The 15,643-nt window shown below is 38.0% G+C and overlaps 1 protein-coding gene across 4 annotated transcripts; it reads right to left on the bottom strand.

Moving 5' to 3' along the window:
- Positions 1 to 955: 955 nt before the first annotated feature.
- Positions 956 to 15,062, bottom strand: prpsap1 (phosphoribosyl pyrophosphate synthetase-associated protein 1). Of its 4 annotated transcripts, none has more exons than XM_055223460.1 (12): positions 14,667 to 15,062; positions 14,065 to 14,117; positions 13,084 to 13,150; positions 12,834 to 13,006; positions 12,652 to 12,767; positions 12,530 to 12,585; positions 12,252 to 12,397; positions 11,413 to 11,454; positions 8,872 to 8,942; positions 6,260 to 6,406; positions 4,410 to 4,578; positions 956 to 1,663 (listed from the first exon to the last, which is right to left on the bottom strand). In XM_055223460.1, the coding sequence occupies exons 1-11, from the start codon at positions 14,747 to 14,749 to the stop codon at positions 4,420 to 4,422; spliced, it is 1,113 nt and encodes a 370-aa protein (XP_055079435.1). In that variant the 5' UTR covers positions 14,750 to 15,062; the 3' UTR covers positions 956 to 1,663; positions 4,410 to 4,419. The 4 variants fall into 4 exon arrangements, with proteins under 4 accessions (XP_055079435.1, XP_033826592.1, XP_033826593.1 ...); XM_033970701.2 differs by having other exon boundaries at positions 956 to 1,160; XM_033970702.2 differs by lacking the exon at positions 11,413 to 11,454.
- Between the last annotated feature and the right edge of the window lie 581 nt (positions 15,063 to 15,643).

The raw sequence follows: 15,643 nt of genomic DNA, 5'->3' as shown, positions 1-15,643 counted from the left end.
CGCGGTTTTAATGCGCTGCAGCAGACCGCCCGGCTCGGCACGGCACAGCACGGCTCGGCTCGGGCACGGGGCGACTCCGAGGGCAAAGCACCAGGGACCGGGGACCAGACACCAGGGCTCCAGGCAGCTTCACCAGGTACTCACGTCGTGTCAAATGTTTTCTCAATGACTTGTGATGCTTTTGTTTCAGTGACTGTCACATAACCACATGACTATGCTCCTAGACTTGGTCAAAGCTCCTCAGTGTGGCATTAGTTAACTGAGAAGTTGTGAACAAGTGTAAGATCATTAAAAGGTCCATTACAACAGTGACTGGACTGGCTCTCAGAAGATGTGTAGAAACTAAAATTCAACTGCAATTCATACTTTTGATTTGCTTGTCTGTTTTAGAACACGGAGATGTCACACTTTTGTACATTTTTTTAAATATTTCTTATGAAAACGCAAAGTAAACTGACAAATGTTGAACCTGAATGTTGTAATGTCATCTTAAACGCAGCACTATCGAACATCATTGTTTCTAAAGTATAAAAGAATGAGTGGATAGTAGGGGAAAATAGTAATATAATAATACAAATTAAATATTACTCATTAAAAAAATAAAGAGAAAGAATAAAATTTGCCACAAAATAATATGCAATTTGATTTTAGAGACACTGGTGCTATTTTTTTTTTTTTGCAACCATGACGTCATAAACTGTGCTATATTAAACATTACCACAAACTCCACTGTTTCTGTGTCTCACTTTTTGACCTTTGACCCACTTTTCCAATGCATTAAACATCTACGCACAGATTTTGACCTAAGTAAATATGTATGTTGTATGTGTTAGCTCAATAATGTACCTGACAGACACAAAAACAGGTTTGTAAATAAAAAAAAAATCGTGATATCTAAAATTTTCATTATTAGCGAATCGCATAAGAGTTTTGATTTGAAAGACCACGAGGCAAATGCAGCTCAAACGCTTTTATTTTGACGTACAACAGCAGACAAATCTCTGAAATGTAGGACTTGGAAAAATACAGACTGGCTGACAGTTGACAATGACCAGAATAGATCAAGAGCTGGTGCAGTGACAGAATGGGGAAGAAAAAAAAATATATATCAAAAATACAACCTTGTACCACCTGCGCCATCTGACAGGAGGAATCTGAGACTGTTAATACAAGAAAATGAAGAAGTTTAGACAGAGGAAGGACAAGTTTTAAATGTCAACAAAAGAACAGTGACACAAAACACACAAATGGCTTAGAATATCCCTGAGCACAGAAATACTCACAAAAAAGTAGCAACCGCCATCTGTCAATTAGAATGTACTTATTTAATAGTGTTTTATATGACACAAAACACATAAATAACTACATGTTAATTAGTCTTAATAAAGCGTGAACACAGAGTTAATCATAATGAACAAATTATTCAAACTGAGGCTTAGCAGCCCCTGATATGATCATTGTCATATTTGTGTTGTTATTGGCCTTTAATCACACACTCGAGTACTTTTAAATAAAGGCATATCTCATCTTATCTTTTGCTTTGGCATTTTAGTTGTAAGTTGTAGCAGCTATTTACAGGTAATAGACGCCATGTTCCTACCAGTGCACTCCCTGTACTGGGAACTGGGGTTAGGTCGCCATCCACTGGCAGTAGAAGGAATTACTATTGAATAAGCAAACAAAAAACAACAACAAAAAAAATCAACTATTAGGGTTAGCATATCTTTTCTGACTTGCTAACACAAGCATGCAATAGGAATGAACATGATTTGGCAGCAGAAGTGCAGTTTTTAATGTCCATAAATCAAAATCGGAGCATAAAAGACCCTGGACCTTTACCTGTGCTGTAACAACACTGGTAAATTCAAAATTGTGAGTTTTTTTAAGTGCTAAGAAGGAGCAGGCTTACTAAATAAGTGCAAATTAAGCATAATACAAATCCAGGTATGTTTTTTGATGCAGTAACAATGTTATAACATGGTTAAAAGCTCAAAAAAGTCAATTATTTTTCATGCTTTATTAAGGCTATTAAAAGTGTAGTTATTATGAAAAAATCTGATCTTATTTTTGTCATTGTACACCGACTGTTGAAAATAGTCCACATACGTCTCTTTATTTGCAGTTTGTTACATATGAAAAATATACACAATAATTTTAAGCAACCTAATATATTTTTTAGCACAAGGCAGAAAATCTTTACTGGAAGTGGCAGAAATGTTTAAGATTAAGACTTCACTTTTGTTACTTTTGCATTTGTGTTAAAAATATATATCTTTCTGCTTTACATTCAAAACACTAGTTCTACCATTTCCACATAGTTAAATACGCACAGTGGGTTTCTTCATCCCATTAAATGCTAACACAGTGAGGTAAACAGTAAACAACAAACTGCTACTGCCTCCGACACCATTTGTTTGTTTTTTTCACAGCAATATTCATGTACATACTTCCATGTGGCAGAGTGTGCAAAAATCCAGCAAATGAAACAAGACACTTGAATGTTGTAAACGCTTTAAGATAAGCTCCTTTATAATATTGGAATTAAAATCTAACTGAAAATATTATAATTTATTTTTATTTATTCATTTTTTCTACATTTTATTTTTCTGCATTTATTAATTTTTTCTGCATTTTATTTTTCTGCATTTACTAATTTTTTCTGCATTTTATTTTTCTGCATTTTTTTTTTTTTTGCATTTTTTTTTTCTGCATTTATTCATTTTTTCTACATTTTATTTTTCTGCATTTATTCATTTTTTCTGCATTTTATTTCGATGGGGTATTACCAGGTGACACATAAATATTCAAAACAATAAAAGTTAACACAGTGATCTAAATATGTTATCAGGTTTGTCAAGTTGTTGTGTACAGTTTTGTATCATGCTTTTGTATATTTACGGAGAGTTGTCGTGTGGGAGTGTGGATGACTGGCTTTTGGGCTGAGTATTGCACACAATCTTACAGCTAAACGTAAGGAGGGTTCAGATAAGGCCTGGGACACCTAAAATAATCAAACATGAATGAATGACATCTAAAACCTTGTGTTTTTAATGAGGAAACAACATTACGACATGGTAGAAATCTCAAAGTTTGCATAATAACCCATCTTTAAAGGAAAAACATGTACTTTTTCATATCTGGACACGAGAACCAATGAGGGTTCTTTACCGTTTTGATGAGGACGACTGACTTTTTCAATAACAAGGTTGGTTATAAGGATTACACACGGGATATAGGCACTAGATTTTCTTTACCAGTGTTTTTTTTTAAGCAGGGATGAGCGATATGTCAGTAAAATTCATGTCACAATCTTCTGAGACACGCATCATTACAATTTCAGCGTTATCACAATATAGTGTCTGTTATAAATAAGAGTTAAGTAAAGTCATCTGCTGCACATTTTAGAGTAAGTCTCCCATTCATTGTCATGCCCTCAGTGACACGTGGGTCGGTTCAACCCACGTGTGACTCAGCGCATGACATGTTTTGCATATAGACTTGTCAAAAAATAAATGTGTCGTCAATGTCTGTCTGTAGCTTTTGTTGTGAGTGTATGACTTCAAGGGAGGGGATTTTTTTAGAGGTTAAATCGCATCTCAGCACAGAATAAAGGATGAAATTACGATCCTTGTGCAGTGGGTTTAATACTGTGGGATAATCGTACAAAAGTGAAGATGTGACAGTGAATCGGACAAAAACAAATCGAAAAGGACAGGAAAGAGCCCGGTCCTGGCAATTTAATGTCTCCAACGGTTCCTGTTTGGTTGGTTAGGTCCATACTTCTGCAAAAGCAGCGAACCACAGTGACCAGGGACCATCTACAGTTGACTGAGTGACGTCACATAACAGGAAGGGCACTCGTGTTTTAAAGTTTTCCAAATTTAACAACACAGGCGTATGAATGAACTAGTCATGCAGTGGGAAAGGGGATTTTTACAACTATTACTGCATAAACTGGAAAAATCTGGTAAAAAAAATGTAGCTTTGATTAGATTTTGAACACTTTTTTGACTGAAAATGTGTCTCATGAACAATAGTTGATTATTATGGAAAATGTGAATGGGAAATTTACTCGATAGAAGAAGTGGGTGGGGATTTTTTGTGTCATATCGCTCAGCTCTACTTTTAAATATTTATACTATATATTTTTTAACTCACAAACTGCCCAACACCTTTTGCTGCATTATTTCTCCTTGATTTTTTCAGATAAGCAGCATTACATCAAAACTTAAGCTTATAACTTTACTCTTACTGTCTTGTCTTCTGTACCTTTTAAAATTTACACCATCCAAAAACTTCCGTGTCTTTTCATTTTGTTTCGTTGTTACTTTATGTAGTGTTTTGTTTGTGATCCTGGCAGGCATAGTATCACTTCATATCTGTACAGTTTTTCTCTTAGCTGGACCCACCTCCGCAGGTCTAGTCGTCCGTCGTGATGTTACGGAACAGGTAGGCCATGGACTCTCCGTTGTGGATGCGTCTGATGGCCTCAGCGAGGATCATGCTCACGTCCACCGTCTTTATTTTGGGACACTGCAGCTTCTGGACTTCATGTGGCACAGTGTTGGTCACCACCACCTAAAGGGGTAAAAAGTTCAGTACTGTCACTTTAAATAATGCACATAAAAGCACTGAAACTGGTTCTGAATAGTTGACGTGGAAGGATATATTTGGAAGGTACAATTTTTGTGGTTGAGAAAGGGAAGTGGCATCTGAAACTACACAGAAACGTTTTTAGTTTCATGTGTGTTGGCTGATAAAGTTGTACTTGAGCAGATATATGGTAGATATATTACACTGTATTCAACATCGTTATATATCAAATTGGGATTGCATTTTGATTAAAAGTATAAGAGCATTGGTAGTGGGATGGGGAAATAAATATTTGCAATCCTGTTTCCTTATTACCAGGAAAAGATTAACCGTGTCTAGTACAGTCTTCAATCTAAGTTAAAGATTAACTATATTACCACAAAATCAAGTAGATATGGAAAAAAAAAAAACAACTGAATACATCTTTCTAAACAATTAAGAGTAAAATTAGCAAAATTACATCTTTAGTAACTAAGCAAGTCAATAGGTCCAGATGAAACATGGTAATTACTGAGCTGCGTTACCTATTTTGGAATTAAGGATGCACCGATCCAGCTTTTTCACTTCTGATAATATTTGAGTATCATATTTTCCGGACTACAAGTGGCACTTTTTTATAGTTTGTCCAGGGGTGTGACTTATACTCAGATGCGACTTATATATGAAATTATTAAAATATATAATTACACATCTTCATTATTGTCACACTGGCAACTGCACGAGGGCGCTCTAGACTTGTACCAGTATCTACTCCTCCTGTACCATTGAAATTTTCAGCATTACGGTAATTTTAAAAGACATCTGAGAAAGACTGAACAAAAACGCCCCTAAAAGAAAATCATATTCTGCGGAGTCTGATCACGGCCACACAGAAGAGGACGTGACGCTCCATCTACCGTCGGAGCAGGTCGAGTTGTTCAGACGCGACACCGAGGATGAAGAATTCAACAGATTTATTGATTTGTAGTGAGATCCAGAGTAAACTTGTTGCTTGTTTTTTCTGCTTTATTTATCTGATTAACTGTTAATATCTTACGTTAACAAACCAGACACGTGTTCAGTTCTGTCTGTGCTTCATGTCGCTGTTACGTTAGTGTGTTGTACTGATATTCAACCTGTTGTTCTGTATTGTATAACTTTCCTTTAAAGATAAAATGTCTGTTCTTGGTCTCAGGTTTTGTAAAATAAATTTCCACCAAAAATGCGACTTGCACGTTTTTTTCTTTATTATTAAGCATTTTTTGGCTGGTGCGACTTCTACTCCAGAGCGACGTCTAGTCTGGAAAATGCCAGTACTATAACTTTGAGAATCTGCCGATACCAGACATAACCCGATATCAACCGATACCAGTGCGGAGACTGAAATTGGCATTTATATCTTTGAAAAAAAACAAGACAAACCTGATCCAATTGTTTTATGTAATGTGTTTATCTCTCCAGTAACTACAGAACAACTTTGCATAACTAATAAAGATTGCGAGACCTTCTGGGCCAACCACGAACAGTAAATCGTCTCACAGCGAAGAAGTTTAGGTTTTTTTCCTTGATGGTGGGACCTCGAATGTAATGGAAACATTTAAATCAGGTAATAACAAAAATATGACTATTATAACGTCCAAATATTTATACTCCTGATGAAAAATGAGTGACCCAGATGCCCTCTCACCTCATCGATGGCAGACTCCTCTATGAGTCGGGGAGCGTCTGCAGACAGTAAACCATGTGTGGCCATGATGTAGATCTTATAGGCTCCTCTCTCTTTGAGGATCTCTGCGGCCGCAACAAAGTCTCCCACGTCGTCTATAATGTCATCCTGTCAAAACACAAACGCTTAACTTTAATATATAAATCTTCTAAACGTAATTAAATCCACCCACAGCCACATTTCAATTGCTTTAAATATACTGTGTCCATGTTAAATCAGGATTGGATGATATTATTTCAGATGGAGGGCAGGGGGGTCTTTAGACGGTAAAACAAAAACAGTGAATCGCCCTGTTATAATTTGTAAACGTTTGGGGGAACACATGCTAAATTTGCTACGTTAATCTTGTGGATTTAAATCATCGGAATCATTTCTCCTCATTGGTGCTGACAAGGAATACATTAAAGTATCTGTTAGTTTTCGTTTCAAGTGCAAATAGGCCGAGTAATTACAGCGATATTAATCATAAAACAGGTCAAAACATCCACATTTTGACATTTAAAAAGCAAATGCTGACATGCCTAACGTTGCCTAATGTTAAACTATGGGCAGTTATTAAAATGATGTGTTGTCAGACGAATGCAAACTATGATTTATAAGAACTCTAAAAATATACAGTTCCCATGAGACTGTAAAGATGGGGAAGTATGATGCTAAAATGCAAACGTACATGTAAACTACAGAAAGTGACTGTTGCCATTACACAAAGTGGCAGATTTATTAGAGGGAGGTTTCCCGTTAGCCACGACCGCAGCTGTTCTCAGACAAACATTTATTTGCTGAATTAAACTGTGGCTGTAAATATGTGTCGGGAGTGCTTCGTTATTTACCACAGACCACCACATTGAACGCACTCCCTTCCACTCCCTTTCCCTTGTCAAGTTTATCGCACTAATGTAGGTCCTGTTTACTTTGAGTTATGGTTATGTTCAGCTTGTTGAGTAAACTTACATTAGGTGTGGAGAGTAGGGCTGTGCAGTAAATAGGATTTTCATCAATTACTAATTACATAAAAGGGTGTAATGTGGATGATCAAGGCATTCTTTTTGCCACTTAAGGACGAGAACAATGACTTTTAAAAGATTATTCACAAAACGTATAGATTAACTTGAAACATAAGGCAAGAGTGTCCAAACTTTTCTCATTAAGGGTCACATATAAAATAAAGACAAAGCTGAGGGCCGATTGAGGGCCATAGACTGGTCCACAATACAGCGAATACTTTATTATAACAATTTAGACTGAACCACTAGACCTTTATTCACGCTCACATCCTCAATGGGACATGTTAAATATTTGATATGAGCTTGTTAAAGTAGATTATAAATGTACAGTAAAATGTAGTGTTTAAGGTAATATGGGCCAATTCACCTGGAAGCTTGGGGGCCGAGAAAAATTGGTCTGAGGGCCGCATTTAGCCCCTGGACCACAGTTTGGGCATGCCTGATATAAGGGATATACGTCATCTACAGGTTATTTTTTTTATTTTGTTCCATAATCAAGTAACTATGTGTTTGATCTTCAAACTATCAGACATTTTTAAACATACTGAATTAATTCAAGTCAAAGTGATAAATTTAAAAAACAACAGTTAAAAAGGTGCAAAAGTATCGAAAATCAGATAATAATCAATCTAAAGTAGTATCGAAACTAGACACTTATTTGCGCAGGTATTGATACTAAAAACATCACATTGACTATTGAGTGTTTTTCTTTTTTTTTTTTTTTTAATCATCATCGTAGTATCAGAATCAGTATGGAGTATTGAGTCTGTTCCTTATTATCAAAATATGTAGTGCTAGTGTTAGTCACTATAGTTACATTTAAAACTAACTTTTCTGGCATGTTCCACACAGTATGGTATTACAGTTGTCCCTCGCTATAACACAATTCAGCTTTCGTGGTCTCGCAGATTTTTTTTAGGCAATTTTTCATGCTTTTGTACAGCGCCTGATCGTGCGTTGTGTTGTGCGTCCTGATTGGCTGTTGGACTGTAGACCATTGTCCATCAGTCTCCTCCGTGCCGTGTCTCCTGTCCAGTACAGAATGTGTTCAGACAAATTTACATAAACGTTGGATCGCAGTGTGACTCTGAAGTGCTGTACGTTTGCTGCAATTTGTTTTCTCCCCGACAAAACCCACGATGTCGCTGAAACGTTCTGCACCGACAAAGACGCCTACGAAGGTTTGAACTTTGAGAGAGTTTAAACGAGAGAGAAATGTGACAAAATGTTAACGTCTGTGTGAGAAAAGTGTATAAAGTGTGTGGTGAGGGGTTTTACAGACAAAAACATAAAATAATTGCAAAAAATAAAGCTGATACTTCACGGATTTCGTCTATTGCGGGTTATTTTTAGAACGTAAAACCAGGGACTACTGTAAACTAAGCAAAAAATCTCCATGGAGACGAGCAGGTAACGCCCGCAAGTTCTGTGGAGAAACAAACCTGCTCTTTTGACTTTAATTAAATGCAAAACAGATAAGTTTAATGCCATGCTGAGGAACAATCTAGGCAAATCACCTCCTCAGCAGAAAAGTTACATGGTGCAGCTTTAATACTGACATTAACTTACCACTATAATGGCAATTCTTCCTCCAACATCTCCGACTACAGTGATGGGAGGCTTCTCTTTGGCCATCATCACTGAAATGGAAAACATACAAGTCGTCAGGTAAAAAAATAATAAAACATGTACCGTATTTAAATCAAAGTCAAAATTCATCTCAGGAGATTGGGTAAAATGGGTTGAGAAAATGCTTTGTGCCAAATCTAACTCTTATAATTGTTGGATTTTGGGGGGGATATTATTGAAAGTAAATCACATTTATTTCTACACATAGTAATAACTGACCCCATTCTACCCCACACCTGGAGATTGAACTGCGATGCCAAACCGAGTAGAGCACATGCCATGCAAAACCATCCAATGCAATGGGAGGAGGGGGGCGGGTTTTCTGCCCAGGATACCCAATCAGAAGTCAGTGCTTGGACACACACGCACACGCACACACACAGGCACGTCATTGACCCAATACGGCTGTGGCAGGAACAATACAGCTGTCTGCATACTGTACGTGACCAATATGCGACGGGCAACTTGATCTTACAAGCACTGAGAACTTCACACCAGACAGGTCAGGGTTAGTTTAGCTGGACATCGCTGCTGCAGACGGCCACCTTTACATGCACACGCTACAGCTCAAAAAGACATTATGGTGTACGGTAAAAACTGTATATAATAGGTTGATTTTATGTGATATTTTATAGCTAAAGGACAAGTAAAGATTCTCTGGTATAATATGTCTTAACTATCAAAATATAGATGTTTTGGCCTTCAAAGGAGGCTTTAAACTGGGGAGGGCCTGGAGGACTAAAGGGGGAGATCGGGGGGTCTCTAGAAGACTGAAGGAGGGAGTGCATAGGGACTGAGTGTGGAAGAATAAAGGGGAGAGTGTGTGGGGGGGGGTTTGGAGGACTAAAGTGGACAGTGAGGAAGGGCGGGGTCTGGAGGACTAAAGGGGAGAATGAGGGGAGAGGATGGGTTTGGAGGACTGAAGGGGTTAGTGAAGAATGGGAAGGAGGGGTGTGGTCTGGAGGACGAAAGGGGAAAGTGAGGAGGAGCAGGGTCTCTAGAACTAAAGGGGAGAGTGAGGGGAGAGGAGCGGCTTGGAGGACTAAAGGAGTTTGTGAAGAACAGGAAGGAGTGGTGGAATCTGGAAGACTAAAAGGGAGAGTGAGAAGGGCAGGGTCTGTAGGACTAAAGGCAAGAAAGAGTGAGGAGGAGCGGGATCTGGAGGACTAAAGGGGAGATTGAGGGGAGAGGATGGCTCTTGAGGGCTAAAGGGGCAAGTAAAGAATGGGAAGAAGGGGCAGGGTCTGGAAGACTAAAAGGGAAGAAAGAGTGAGGAGTCTGGAGGACTAAAGAGGAGACCGTGTGGGGGGGGGCTGGAGGACTAAATGGAAGAGTGAGGAGGGGCAGGGTCTCCAAGACTAGAGACCCCGCCCCTCCTCACTCTTCCCTAGTCCTAAAGGGAAGAGTGAGAAGGTACGGGGTCTGGAGGACTAAAGGGAAGAGTGAGGAGGGGCAGGGTCTGGAGGACTAAAGGGGAAGAGTGAGGGGAGTGGAGGGGTTTAGAGGACTAAAGGGGTTGGTGAAGAATGTGAAGGAGGGAAGGGGTCTGGAGGACTAAAGGAGAGAGTGAGGAGGGGCTAAAGAATGTCATGATTCCAACTTATGCCCTCAGATACCACATTCTTACCCAATCTTGAGCAGAATGTAACCTGAGGACTATCCACAGATCTATTTGTGCCGTTTAAACTAAACCTGAGCGTGTAAGCATGTGCATGTAAACGTAGCGTAAAAGGGTGAGAAAGAAGGCAATCAGTCAGCCCATCTGATTGTGAAGGAGCATTAACGGAATAAATAGATGGTTTGTTGAATACCACGAGGACCACAGCTTCAGAACCTGTCACACATTTGCCACAACTAACTAAAAAAAAACTACATTAGGATAAAAAAAAAGTCCTTATGTAAGTGTATCAATGTTTTCTGATACACTTTTGGTAACACAGTAGCAACTTAAGGCTGAGCTGGGTTGAACCATTCATTTTGTAGACCTCCATCATACCATCATCTCGCATTTTAGATTAGCTTTCAAATCATGCTCAGTCATCATTACATGCAAAGAACAAATGTTAATCAGGTTTAAAGTAACAGGCTTTCAATGAGTGCACCATGTGTTGATTGGCAATATGAGTCCAGATATGAAATAATTTGAAGTTGAAATAAAAAGAAAAGTAGTTTGGCATGGTTTGTATAAGGTTCGTTAAGAATTTGGAAGACAAATTGATCACAAAAACAGGTCGGGTTTTGGGCATCTTGTTGTATTACCAGTCCGGCATCCAGTCTGACGTTTGCGATGGGGAAAATGTCGTAATCGTAACATTGATTTGATGGTTTGTTTCTGCCGTGTATGTGGATACCAGACTGGCAAATGACAAGATGCAACGCAAACCCTGCTTGACATGCACAGATCCAAAAAATAAAAATAAAACTGAAGAGGAGTCAGTCATTTCAGAAGTACTCAGAGGTAAGTTAAGGTTACGGTCGTACTTGGGAGCTCTATGCCAGGGAACGGAGCTTGTTGTTTGCCTGCTATTATCAACAAATAAACACCACGTTAACAAAAAGCACATTTATCTGACATAAACATGTGAAGCCAAGACTGGAAAATCCTCTGAAAATAAAAGATTACATCATTACTGATATTTCATTTTTGTCTATTTTAAAAGAGGATTTTTAAGTCCAGGTTATCGGGTTTCTCTTGTAGTCTGACAGAAGTGCTTTACATGTCTTGGTTACTTCCTGTAGCTTTTGTCTCAAGCGTCAGTATTGGTGTCGGGGGTGTCTCGGTTTTGTGAAACAGTAGGAAAAGCGCCCCCTACTGTTAGACAAAAGCTAAAGGAAGTAGCCAAAACTGGTGGGTAAACAAACAGTTCTGGTGGACTAAAAGAGAAGACAACTTTACAAAGAGTTAGAGTCTATGAATGAACACAAGCTTACAGATACAGCCCAAAATTATACTGGACAAAATGCCTGGAAGTCATTTGCCAAGGACACAGTCTTTTAAAATTTTAGTATCTGGTTTTATATGAGCTTTACACGATGTAGACACTGCAAATATGAATAAAACTGCACAAGAGCTGTGTTAAGACTATCGTCAGTTTAAAATGAGACAATGAGCTGTAAAGCCAAAGTAGATATTTAGTACTTGACTTTGCCAGTTAGTATTTCTGCTTCATGAACAAACAATAACGCATATGTACATGCAGCGGCACAAAAAGGCAGATTTGTAAGTATTATAAAATGATATGAAGGATCTGTACAATTGAAATGTAGTGACTGCATGTCAGTGTGACAGATAAGAGGAAATATGTGGTAGTGTGTCTTACAGGGCAGCTCAAGGCCAGTGTGTCCGGTGGTGTTTCGCACACAGGGAGGGGAGTGTCTGCCATCGGCCATGTCTGACTCGGAGCACTGAGCCTCTCCATGGATCACAGCCAGCCCCAGCCTGAGACGCTCTGCGTACGACTGCGCTCTGCACACAGGAGAACACACTTAGCCTCTCACAAACAGACATGTGAGGTAAACTATCAACAGATCAATGTGTCAACATAAATATTTCTTGCATAAGTCATTTCAGTATGTGCTCTCTGTTGCCGTTACTCACCTCTTGGCTGCTGCTGGTGACTTTGCAACAATTATTGCATTTCTGTAATCTGGAATCTGTCAATACAAAAGAGTTTGTACTCAACCTCAAACTCTAACCTCAATATGCAATATTGATGTTACCTCCTCTTGAATGTACTGTATCAAAAATGGGGAGGCACGCAGGTTGTCCACAGGAAAGCTGAAGAAGCCTTGGATTTCCTTCTGGTGTAGGTCCATGGTTATAATGTGAGTTAGTCCTACCAAACAGAAGAAATTACATTAATGCTAAAACTCATGTTTTACATAACCTAACATTTACGTACCAGCTTTAGCTAGCATGGACGCTAACAGTTTGGACACGATGGAGCCCCTCTTCCTCATCTTGCACTGTTTGCTGTAGGGAAAATATGGAATGACTCCGATGATGTTCTTTGCACAGGATGTTTTGAGAGCGTAGGCCATGACCAGCAGCTCCATGATGGCAGTGTTAACATCTCTGTAAGGATAAAATAATTAACTAACAAGATCATCTAACTTGTGAAAATAAGTACAATCATTAGGTTTTGCACTTACCTGGGGATAGTCTGGATGATAAAAATGGTCTGGCCACGTACAGACTCCTTGACATCCACTCTAGTCTCTGTTACATAAAAAACAACAACATTTCTTTATACATATTACCTGTGAAAAAGATCAGTCTATTCTACTGTTTATACAAAGAAGATACAAGATAAAATTGAAATGCTTGTTTTGATGATCATCAATAGGGACGGGACATTTAATTTGTTCATGATATTGTTTGTGGGGTGAAAATTTTATACTGTTGATTAAGTTAAGCCATAGGATTAATAGGGTTAAGGCCACAGTTATGAACCATTTTGTCTATTCTATTAATCTTTTGAATTCTGAAAAGTCCTCAAAATGTAATCCGCAAGTTATCAGGAAGCTGAAATCCATGAATGGAGTTATCACATATTTTTGGCCATGGTGCCCTGCCCTAATATGCCTTTTTTTTTTTTTTTTTTTTTTAGATATAATAAAAAAAGGCTGCATAAAATAAAAAAGCAAATTAAAAAGAGAACAAACTTGGATCCAGTGATACTGAATATTACAGTGCATCCTAGAGATAAGCGAGCTGAAAATTTGGACTTTTTAGCATCAGCTATCGGCCTTAAATCTCCAGCAGAGGCCAATATTTAGTTTTGATCAATCCGCTGCCTAAAAAAATGCACACACACTTGAAAACGAAGAGATAACTGCACAAAATGTGACAACAAAATACTCAAAATCAACATTACAGATTTGCCAAAAATTACTGGCAAAGCTCATTGGCTTCAGCTGGATTCTAAACAATCAGATAGAATGAAGATATTTATTTACCAGCACATTCATCAAACCTTTGACAGACTGCAAAAATATTATTATTATGATAGTAGTCCATTAATGCAGTTTGATTTAGGACAGCTTTGTTTGTAGAAAATATAAGAAATGGATGCTTTGAAAGAACCCAGTGTGTGCAAAATTGTGAAACTAAGTAAACTAACTTGTCCTCACCTCTGTTGGATTCTTGAAATACCACAGATTTCCCAAGTTCAACTCCAAGTCGCCTGTAAAACATGAACACACCCAGAACATAAATATTAGTTGATAACATTAAACAGACGTGATGTTGCACTATTGTGGCCAAAATTATAGTACTTTTTTTTTTTCCTAAAAGTCTAAAAACAAGCTGAACAAACATTGGTAAAGCAATACTGTATGCTTGTGGTACTGTCATGAACATAAAACTATAGATGTGTTTGTAGAAGGATAAAAAATGAGGAATGTTGCAACAGTGAACAATTAAAAAAATAAGTATTATATCTTTTGAAAGCTGAAAAAGTCCCAACATGTTGCAAATAACAGTAAGTTGAACCTGATGACTATTTGGATCTGTATCAGTGTTGGTAGTGTCAATAAGTGACACTTACACACCCAAATAATGGTATTAAATAAAATAATTGCTAAGGATTGCTACTGCCAGCATAATCCCAGTGTAAACCTGAGGAAAAGACTGAAAAGGTGAAGAAAACGACTGTAAAACCACATATTTAGAGATGCTGGAGTTGATTTGAACAGTTTGCAGGGGTCCAGATGATGCCACGTGACGTACTTACTCGGTTATCTTTTTGGCCAGTTCTGTGCACGCTGCGGACGAATTTGCGGAAAAAACGCGGTAACCAGTTTTGGGAACATTCATCTTGGCTGTGTGCAATTGGATAAATAAAGAAAATGACGAAAACTCCCGCTATAGCACCTTTACAGTTTCAGTTTTCGGCAGAATTTCTTGGTAACTGCCGTTGTTTTGTTTAGCAGCGCATAAGCTAACCGGTTTACACTAGCTAACATATAGCTAAACCGCACAAACTGCTCCAAAACGCCAAACTATTACGTCTACAACATTAACAGCAGATTAACCAGACATTTCCTTGTTGAAATGGCTGTTTCTTGTCTTGATCGGACGGACAGAGGGACAGTTAGCACCTGTCACACAGATGCAGGTAACACGACTGCGTAACAAGCAACTGCGTTTAATAAAGCTAGAGTGACATGGGGTCGGTTGTCGTGGCAATTAAGGCGGCCATCTTGTGACTGTGACAGCAGCTAAAATCGATTAGAAAATAAAGTAAAACCAAGATAGAAAACTATTTAAGCGTTTAAATGGATAAATAATGGTATATTTGGAGTATATTTCCCTGTATATAATGCAGGGAACTTTTTCTTTAAATTATGAAAATGAACATCCACACTGCACTCGTCTATATAGAAACAGAATTCAATTTAAATTCGTTTGAAAATGGGTTCAGATACATTACAATTGAAGAATGAAGGATTTATATTATGTAAATGTGAAAAGAATCTATATTTTCAACATCAGTATGGTAGAATATGGATCTTAGAAAATACTACTTGTTATTTATTTATTTAATTATTATTATTATTAGTTGTTTTGGGGTTTTTTTTTTTTGTTTTACAGAAAATAAAATTAAAAAGTCACAACTCCTCAATTTACAAGTTCTTGAGTTTTACAGTTACAACATGGCTGCTAGAAATGGATGTTGGTTACTATACGTTACCATGACGATATCCCTTT

Source organism: Periophthalmus magnuspinnatus, chromosome 8 (assembly GCF_009829125.3).
Source record: "Periophthalmus magnuspinnatus isolate fPerMag1 chromosome 8, fPerMag1.2.pri, whole genome shotgun sequence".
NCBI classification, from domain to species: domain Eukaryota; kingdom Metazoa; phylum Chordata; class Actinopteri; order Gobiiformes; family Gobiidae; genus Periophthalmus; species Periophthalmus magnuspinnatus.
The sequence above is the reverse complement of the archived record's forward strand: the minus strand, read 5'-3'. Positions and strand labels throughout refer to the sequence as shown.